The 10,250-nt window shown below is 33.6% G+C and overlaps 1 protein-coding gene across 1 annotated transcript; it reads left to right on the top strand.

The window, feature by feature from the left end:
• The first annotated feature begins 5,325 nt into the window (after positions 1–5,325).
• On the top strand, positions 5,326–9,741 carry LOC149185244 (uncharacterized). Its single transcript, XM_089417855.1, has 3 exons — positions 5,326–5,756; positions 9,211–9,302; positions 9,389–9,741. Exons 1-3 carry the CDS (start codon positions 5,423–5,425, stop codon positions 9,545–9,547), a joined length of 585 nt encoding a protein of 194 aa, XP_089273981.1. The 5' UTR covers positions 5,326–5,422; the 3' UTR covers positions 9,548–9,741.
• Positions 9,742–10,250: the final 509 nt, after the last annotated feature.

A 10,250-nucleotide genomic window follows, 5' to 3' on the forward strand; every position in this document is an offset into this window, starting at 1 on the left:
TCATGTTATTATTATCCACATATGGATTCTCCAGTGTAAATGTTGCTTACATGGTGCTTCTTTTTATGCCTTTTCTATTGTTGTTCCATATTAATTTCACAGGATCTATGTCGTGCATTTTCATTCTGCTAACACTCACTAAGTCAAGCATAACTTATTGTAGTAGTACAAATTCTAAGATCTATTTTGGTGAGCTAACCATTGCAATATCCATGGTTGTTAACAGATAATCCAACTTTGCAAATCTCTATACAAGTGACTACTCAAATGACAATGCAAATTGTGTTTCTTGTGTGGGGTTGTGCTTATGCATTTTGAACATATGTAGTTAAAAGAGTTAACAATGTGATGGAAGGTTATCCTCATTCATGGCTCTATGTGCCCAAATATCTTCAATCATTTCCTTGTTCTATTTTTTCCTTTGATGTTGATTGAGAAGAACTTGTAGTAATATACAATCCTTCATGTTCTTATTACCCACATATGGATTCTCCACGGTAAATGTTGCTTACATGGTGCTTCTTTCTATGCCTTTTCTATTGTTGTTCCATGTTAATTTCACGGGATATATCGTGCTTTTTCATTTTTCTAACACTCACTAAGTCTAGCATAACTTGGTTGTAGTAGTACAAATTCTAAGATCTATTCTGGTGAGCTAACCATTGTAATATCCATCATTTTGCTAACACTCACTAAGTCTAGCATAACTTGGTTGTAGTAGTACAAATTCTAAGATATATTCTGGTGAACTAACCATTGCAATATCCATCATTTTGCTAACACTCACTAAGTCTAGCATAACTTGATTGTAGTAGTACAAATTCTAAGATCTATTCTGGTGAGCTAACCATTGCAATATCCATGGTTGTTAACAGATAATCTAGCTTAGCAAATCTCTATTCTAACATGTTCAGGTATCATAACACTTACATTGTGACAATTCTCTATTTTTTAACATTACATTTCAAGGCTTTACTGAATAATATTAAGATTTCTCTTACTCAAATTGTAACATATCACATTCTTCATCTATGCTCTTTCTCCATATGTTATCTACTTAAGACGTTTTCTTTGCAACATCTGGTGCAATTGCTAATTTATTTCATTTTTTAATCATTAATTAAATCATTTGACCGTTCATAATTTAATTTAATACTTTACTCTTTGTCATAGTAATGTTTTTCTTGTTATTAAAATATTTTGAAATACAAGTAAATATACTTAATCTTACATATTGAAATATTTATTTATACCTTATAATTAAATAAATCTTATTATTATTAATATATTTTAAATGTTATAAATTAATCTTTTATTAAAAATTGAATGAATCACACATTTTCCTTTTATTTCTCTTAGAAAAAAGAATATATATATCTATATATATATATATATATATATATATATATATATATATATATATATATATATATATATTCACTTTTAATTACTTTTTTGTTTTGGATTTTGAAATATTTTATTATGTTCAAAATAAAAACATATATATTTTTTCATGAAATTTTTCTGGATGGAACAATGTATAGGATTATTATCTAATCCAAAGTTTAAGATGGACACTCCATCTATCATTGGGGAAATCATTATTCAATTATATATAATTTTTATTTTCTTTCGTGTGAAATTGGTATTAAAATAGATTATTTATTCTTTTTAATTTTAAAATATATTATTATGATAAACATTAAAATAATTATTGTTTAATTAAACTTTTGTTTCCTTCTATAAATTTGATATTGAAATAGATTTCTTAACATTGATATTTAAATAATTTATTTAAGTTTTGTATTGAAATAATTTTTGAAAGGATAGGAATTAAATACATCTTGGACGTATTAAAAAATGAAAACGTATCTCTCTTTAAAGTTGATATAAGATGTGACTTTACATGAACATCAAAATATTTTATTTATTATTAAGAGTGAAAGTGAAATATTTTTACCACATATCCTTCATATTGAATTGTAATATTAACCAGCTCCAAATAGACCAAGGGTTGAGAGGGATCAAATTTTTTTTTTCACTGTAAAAGAGGTTTGCATTTCAAGAGTTTGATTTCTCTCTCCACATGGTAGATCTGGAGTTAACATGTATGATGATTTAATTACTAGCATAGATCCATCTTAAGTAGGGATCTAACATGAGCCGAGAGGGATCAATTTTCTTCACGTGCAAACTTCTTTACAGTGTAAAATACAAACTTAATTCTTCATGATATATACATAATCTTTTTAAAACTATGTATAATACATACGCAATTGACATTAAAATATTTTACATAATTAAATTATTTTACATAATACGTAAATTGAAACATTTTATGACGCAAATTAAAATGGTTTTTTATTATTAACATATTTTTAAGTATATGACAATATTAATTTGTATTAAAATATTTTATCAATAATCAAATTATAAGTTTTAAACATCTTACTCACATTTTTTTTTACTTCTAATTACTTTACAACATATTCATTTTTGTTTTTATTATCGCTCACATTATTTTTCTGTTAACATCATAATTTTTATTTTATTACACATCCCCTCATACTGGGTTGTAGAATGAGCCTCTAGGCTCAATTATTTGGCGTACTCTAACTTATATACGAAATGACAAAATGAATTTTTCACCAGAATAGTTTGTGATTTTTTGTTGTTTAATATACATTTTTGAATGTATAAATGGATTTAGCATCTTGAAAAACCCTGTGGCATTTCAATTCTACAAATTAAACAATTTAAACTCAAGTTTTAAATAATCTCTACTAGATTTTGATTAAAGTTAATTAGAAAATATGCTCTGAGAAAGATCATTTTGTCTATAATTTAGACTATCCAATTAAATATAATTATAATTATAATTATTAATTAATTTTATGTATTTTAATTTTTTTAATTCTATTTTTTTTATTTGCTTTATTTTGACTGAGTCAAATGTTAAACATTACAACATCTCTACCATATTGGAATGGAGAGCCTTTCAAGGTGCAAACCTCCTTTTTGGGTGCAAAACTTAGAGATTTGATCCCTCGAAACTTGACAATTAATATGAATCTAGGCTGGTATTTCTTATTCAGGCCTCTAAATAGGCTATATTACAAAAAAATACCATTGAAAAAACCTTGGTTGTCAAAACTGGAGCCCAAAAATCATGAATGGTAATTTTTAAAAAATAATAATTAATTTTATTTTTAAATTTTCTTTTATTTTTATTTTTATTTTCGTGTAATTTGACCGAGCTAAAATGTTTACATGGTAGAACAAAACAGAAAGAAAGACCCTAGATCAATCTTAACCCTAGATCAATCTTAACTCTGGATCTATTAAGCACTAAGAGGGATCAAATCTCTCAAGTTACAAATCTCTTTTTTTTTATGCAAAACTTGAGATTTGATCCCTCTAGGCATTTGATAGATCCGTAGTTAGCCTATACATATATACATTGTGATTATCGGAATTTTTTAATGCTTTTAATTAAAACTCACTAAACATGTATATTCATTTATATTTTTATAGTTTTATTTTAAATATGACACTTGTAAAATATAGTTTGAGCATTGAAAGAATTACACATCTCCCTTATAAGCAACAACAAAAATCATAACACAATTTAGAAATAAAATCTCATCACTTCAAATGGGTTGTGATTCCATAATCACCCTAAAATTGTATCATAATAGAATAATTCATAATAAGTGCATTTTACTACATCCACCATTACTCTATTAAAAAATAAGAATAAAAAAAATTAGATCAAAAAATGTGCTCAAAAAATAAGATTAATATGAGAAGAAATTGTTATTATAAAAAATAAAATTAAAAATTGTTCAATTGATTATATGTGAATACAATTTAATTTCAATGATGTTAAATGTATTTATCTTAATCAACTATATATATATATATATATATATATATCCAATTTTAATTTATCAATAATATTGGATGTATCTATCTTAATCAACCATTTAATTAATGAGTGAATGAATGATATTTTACGTTCACAGACTAAAAATAGTCTATGGGACTATGAGCCTCCCCATCTTTTTCCTTTTTTAATTCAATCCCTTTCTTACTCAAATTGATGATGCTTTGACCCAACCTTCTAACATCCCCTTACTGAAAAGACAATGTGAAGGAATTGATGCTAACATACTCTAGTAACTGTCCTTGATGTCTCTAAAAGCATCACATTCCAAAATGAAATGCTTTTCCGATTCCACGGCCCCAGAAGTGTAAAAAGTACATACCCGTTCTTCCCAAGCTTCTTTAGGTCTCTTCCATCGTCCTGTTTCAACCTAAGTTGATGTGAGTTAGTGCTTAATTGAGGAATAAGAATCTTTGCTCTCCAAAGAATGCTAGCTCCAATGTACTCTTTTTGTTGGAGATCACAAATAGGGTTGAATCCCTGAACATAGTACTTCTTATTTCTACCCAACTCTTTTCCCCATATATGCTTAGGGAACTTTTCCATAACAAAATTCTTTAACTCCTTGCTATTTGTGGAACATGCATTGAGGTAAATATTCCATTTTGCATCCAGTTGTTGTTTTGTCTCATCCATGATTTCTTTCTTTCACTCATGCCTTCATTGAAGATAACTTTTGGCCATCTACCTACTTCCATTTGCTCAATTCTTTTTAGATACCTTATAAGACTCACCATAACAATTGTTTCGATGAGAGCTGCTCTAGTTTCACTCAACATTATCTCATAAAGAACCAAAATTTTTATTTTGAACTTGCTCATGATCAAGAGTTTTTGGATTTTCTCAATTTATTTCCATTTTGAAACAGGGATGCTGCTAACCCACACTTCACACCCATATATATATATATATATAGATATAATTTTAAGGTCATGGCCAAGCGAGACACTAAATTGTTGTATGAAACCCTTTGTTTGTGGGACAAGGGACAAGGGACCCACCTCTGCCCAGTGATTTGACTACTAAAATATATGAAAGCATACATACTCTACCGCTCTTGTTTTGAATCTGTAAAAACACACATACAGATCCTCTTAACCATTAAACTCACGATAAATATATTAAATATGTCATCATTAACCTAAAATAAATTAATATTAAATTAGGTCAATATAATGAGAGGTTTAAATGGTTAACCTCGAATTTTTCAGGTAAATACTGGCGCTGACAACAGCATTCATGCAGCCTTCATTTAAGCAAAGCCATCTGGATTGCACTTCAACTTTCAAGCTTCCACGTGCATCGACCTTATTACAGACATTCAGAGGCTTTGACACGCCCTCTATACAAGCGTCGGTCGATTATTCAACTATATATTTAGCTATCTACTACTACCGCTGCCATCAAATCGAATGAACTGCAAACTGTATGCAGAAATTTAACAAGCAGTTAATTTTGGTTTTCTCTGAGACATAAATGTCTAAAAACAGCGGTGCTCCTCTGAATGCCGAGCTCCTCAAGGCCTGGAAGATCATTCCTGATGTTGTAGACGAAGTGGGTGACCCATTTCTGGACGTGAGAGTCCTTTACAGAGATCAGGTTGAAGTTGCAAGCGGATTGGCAATGAGGGTGGCACAGACACAAGGGAAACCACACGTGGAGATGAGGGGCAGGCCCTTTGGATCATCTGGAGATTTATATACATTCATGATGGTTGATCCAGATGCTCCCAGCCCCACAAATCCGACTTTCAGAAACTTCCTGCATTGGCTTGTTATCAACATCCCTAGCCAAACTCCTCCAACATCAGGTAAAGTAAAGTTTCTTGCTCTGCCCATGTCTCCTCGCCTTGTGGATGAGCATATGGTTGTTTCACTGGATGTTGTTTCTTTTATCTCGTTTCAAATTTTAGTAATTTTAGCGATGACATCCCTAGGTGGCACCCCACTCCACCATGGTTTTTTTTTTTCAAAAGATTTGAGGATATCTCAAATTACCTAGTAGTGATTTTTTGGAGTGAGGACACCATGGCCTGTCATACTAAGCCTGAAATTTTATTCTTTTGGAGTAGGGACACTGGCCTTAGTGATTTTTTGGAGTGAGGACAACATGGCAGGTCATACTAAGCCTGAAATATTTTTGGAGTGGGGACACCATGGCCATCATAGTAAGTCATCATAGTAAGTCGTCATAGTATCCCTGGAAGGGAAGTATAGCCTGAAAGGAAGTAAGTCGTCATAGTATGCCTGAAAGGGAAGTATAGCCTTAAAGGAAGTGGAAGGGAAGTATAGCCTGAAAGGAAGTAAGTCGTCATAGTATGCCTGAAAGGGAAGTATAGCCTGAAAGGAAGTATAGGCGTTATAGACCATAACCTCACCTCCCGGGAAGGATAGGCATTATAGGCTGTTGAAGTACAGAATCACTCGACCATGGCCCCTCACCCCTCACTGGGAGACCTCTAGAGTGGGGACACCATGGCCCGTTGTCCTATTGGAGTCGTAGCAAGGGGGGAAGAGAAGTATAGGCCTTATAGGCTTCCCGGGAAGGATAGGCGTTATAGGCTGTTGGAGTATAGAGTCACTCCACCATGGCCCCTCACCCCTCATTGGGACACCTCTGGAGTGGGGATAGAGTCACTCCACCATAGTCATAGTAAGGGGGAAGGGAAGTATAGGCCTTATAGGCTTCCCGGGAAGGATAGGCGTTATAGGCTATTGGAGTATAGAGTCACTCCACCATGGCGCCTCACCCCTCACTGGGACACCTCTGGAGTGGGGATAGAGTGACTGCACCATGGCCCTTCACCCCTGGGACTCCTCTGGAGTGGGGACACCATGGCCGGTTGCGGGGAAGTATATGAATCACTCCACCATGGCCCCTCACTCTTCACTAGGACTTGGTGCCCCTCACTCTTCACTGGGACACCTCTGGAGTGGGGACATTATGACCCGTCATAGTAAGTGGGGACACTATGACCCGTATATGAATCACTCCACCATGGCCCCTCACTCTTTACTGGGACTTGGTGCCCCTCACTCTTCACTGGGACCTCTGGAGTGGGGACACTATGACCCTTCATAGTAAGCGGGGAAGTATATGTGTCTTATTGGAGTCTGGAGTCATAGTAACCGGGGAAGTATATGTGTCTTATTGGAGTCTAGAGTCATAGTAAGCGCCTTATTGGAGTCTCGAGTCATAGTAAGCGGGGAAGTATATGCGTCTGGGACTTGGTGCCCCTCACTCTTCACTGGGACCTCTGGAGTGGGGACACTATGACCCTTCATAGTAAGCGGGGAAGTATATGTGTCTTATTGGAGTCGGAGGTATATGTGTTATAGTAAGCGGGGAAGTATATGTGTCTTATTGGAAGTATATGTGTCTTATTGGAGTCGGAGACTGGAGTTATAGTCAGTGGGATAGTCAGTATATGTGTTTTATTGGAGTCTGGAATCTCGGGTTTTTGGCTCTAGTTTTAGGTAGAGTCCAGAAATCTGGGTTCTAGATTGAATTATGAGTTTATGAGTTTTAGTTTTAGGTGGAGTGCAGAAATCTGGGTTCTAGATTCCAGATTTCTAGATTGAATTATGAGTTTATGAGATTGAATTATGAGTTTATGAGTTCTAGTTTTAGGTGGAGTGCAGAAATCTGGGTTCTAGATTGAATTAGGAGTTTATGAGATTGAATTATGAGTTTTAGGTGCACTAGTTTTAGGTGGAGTGCAGAAATCTGGGTTCTAGATTGAATTATGAGTTTATGAGTTTCAGTCTCTGATTTCTAGATTGAATTATTCAATTTCATAATTGAATTATGAGTTTATGAGTTTCAGTTTCTGATATATGTAGCTGTGGAGTGGGAAATAGTAAGTGGGAAAGTATATGTGTTTTATTGGAGTCTGGAATCTCGGCTCTAGTTTTTGTAGATTGAATTATGAGTTTATGAGTTTCAGTCTCTGATTTCTCTGATATATGTAGCTGTGGAGTGGCAAATAGTAAGTGGGAAAGTATATGTGTGGAAAGTATATGTGTTTTATTGGAGTCTGGAATCTCGGCTCTAGTTTTTGTAGATTGAATTATGAGTTTATGAGTTTCAGTCTCTGATTTCTTCTCTGATATATGTAGCTGTGGAGTGGCAAATAGTAAGTGGGAAAGTATATGTGTTTTATTGGAGTCTGGAATCTCGGCTCTAGTTTTTGTAGATTGAATTATGAGTTTATGAGTTTCAGTCTCTGATTTCTAGATTGAATTATGAGTTTATGAGTTTCAGTCTCTGATAGATATATGTAGCTGTGGAGTGGGAAATAGTAAGTGGGAAAGTATATGTGTTTTATTGGAGTCTGGAATCTCGGCTCTAGTTTTCATAGATTGAATTATGAGTTTATGAGTTTCAGTCTCTGATATATGTAGCTGTGGAGTGGGAAATATGTAGCTGTGGAGTGGGAAATACTAAGTGGGAAAGTATATGTGTTTTATTGGAGTCTGGAATCTCGGCTCTAGTTTTTGGCTCTAGGCTCTGGTTTTAGTTTTGGCTCAAAGTTTTGGCTCTAGTTTTTGGGAGTTTTTGGATTGAATTATGAGTTTATGAGTTTTAAATTGAATTATGAGTTTACGAGTTTCAGTCTCTGCATATCTGATATAATATGCAGTCTCTGATATCTGATATAATATGTTTCTGTGGAGTGCAGAAATCTGGGTTCTAAAATCTGGGTTCTAGATTGAATTATGAGTTTATGACTTTCAGTCTCTGATATACGTAGCAGACATATATCTCTGATAAATGTAGCTTGAGTTGAGTTTCACTTTTTGATATATGTGATTTTGTGAGTGGTTGCGTATATCTAAAGAAGTTTCAATTTCTCTGATATATGCAAAAGGCCTGTGGGCTTTTACATATAAAAAGTCGTTATCTCTCCATCAACCATTTCAACCATTTAAAAATAATTTATAAAAAAAAATCATTGATCTGCCCAATAAAAAGTTAGTCATAGGCTTTCTAAGTTAGTCATAGGCTTTCTTGATCTGCCCAAAAGTTAGTTATAGGCTTTCTTGATCTGCCCCTTTAAAACTATTTAAAAAGATAATTAACAAAAAAAACATTAATCTGCACAAAAGTTAGTTATAGGCTTTCTTGATTTGCCCAAATCTCATGTATACATATATATATAAGCTTTCTTGATCTGCCCAAACCTTCTATATGTACTTGATAGCAAGCCTTCTTCTTCTTACTGAGACTTGCATTTATTGTCATTAAACTATTGTGATTTGCAGAGATATGGGAGACTGGAAAAGAAGTGGTCCCATACATGGGTCCAGCCCCACCTGAAGGTTGCCACCGTTATGTATTTCTCCTCTTCAAGCAGGTGGGTTTTCAAGTCTGGCATATTCCATATGTAATGTTTATTTGCTTTTCTTTTGTCAAAGAAATTAAAGCTTCTTGTCTCTGCAGAAGGGAGAGATAATGGTGGACCCTATTGAAGACAGGAAGCTTTTCAAAGTGGGGGATTTTATGAAGCAGCATCAGCTGAGCCCTCCAATGGGTGGAACATACTTCTATGCCAAAAGTGGAGATGATCTGGAACACACAGGAAATCAACCTCCTTTCTGATGTAATAGTATGAGAAGCAGTTTATGCATATAGAGATATTTAGTGATAGGTCATAGTTGTTACTTGCTGGCTTCCATTGTAAGCCCACCCATTTATGAGTGGAGAGCTACATGGAGATTGTATATGCTGTCAATACAATCAACTGAATTTTCTGTCTCATAATGACCAGAATATAAAGAGATTATGTTTGTTTATTGTAGCTGGTACAGAGGAGTTGTTATATTTAATTGTACAGAGTAGTAGTAAAGCTCCCATAGTTAATGAGTGGAAGTTTAACTGGTGGTTACACATGTTCGTTTGTAGAGCCAATGTTTTTGAGTTAGTGAGAGTTTATTTGGTTGGAGACAAAACGTGACAGTCAATTAAACTGGAATGCAGATTTTCACCATTCCGTTCGTATTTATTGGACATAATTCATTCATATTGAAAATAATTTTTTAGTAGAAAATCCTTCAGAAAAACTGCAATGCTCGAGGTTGTGAACACTTCATCCCATAGCATCTCGTATCTTTGTTTTTTTTTTTAACTTTTAAATTGGGTGGTTATCAATTAGGTTTTTTTTTTTTTTACTTTTAAATTGGGTGGTTATCAATTAGGTTTTTTCCACTTTTAAATGGAGGTGGTTATCAATTAAATATAGGCATTTTAATTGTATAGGTATAACAAGAACTATGTAGTAGTTTACCACATTGTATTTATCAGA

Source organism: Pinus tabuliformis, chromosome 3_2 (assembly GCF_031772625.1).
Source record: "Pinus tabuliformis cultivar Carrire ecotype Pingquan chromosome 3_2, CPIR1, whole genome shotgun sequence".
In the NCBI taxonomy this organism is placed as follows: Eukaryota; Viridiplantae; Streptophyta; class Pinopsida; order Pinales; family Pinaceae; genus Pinus; species Pinus tabuliformis.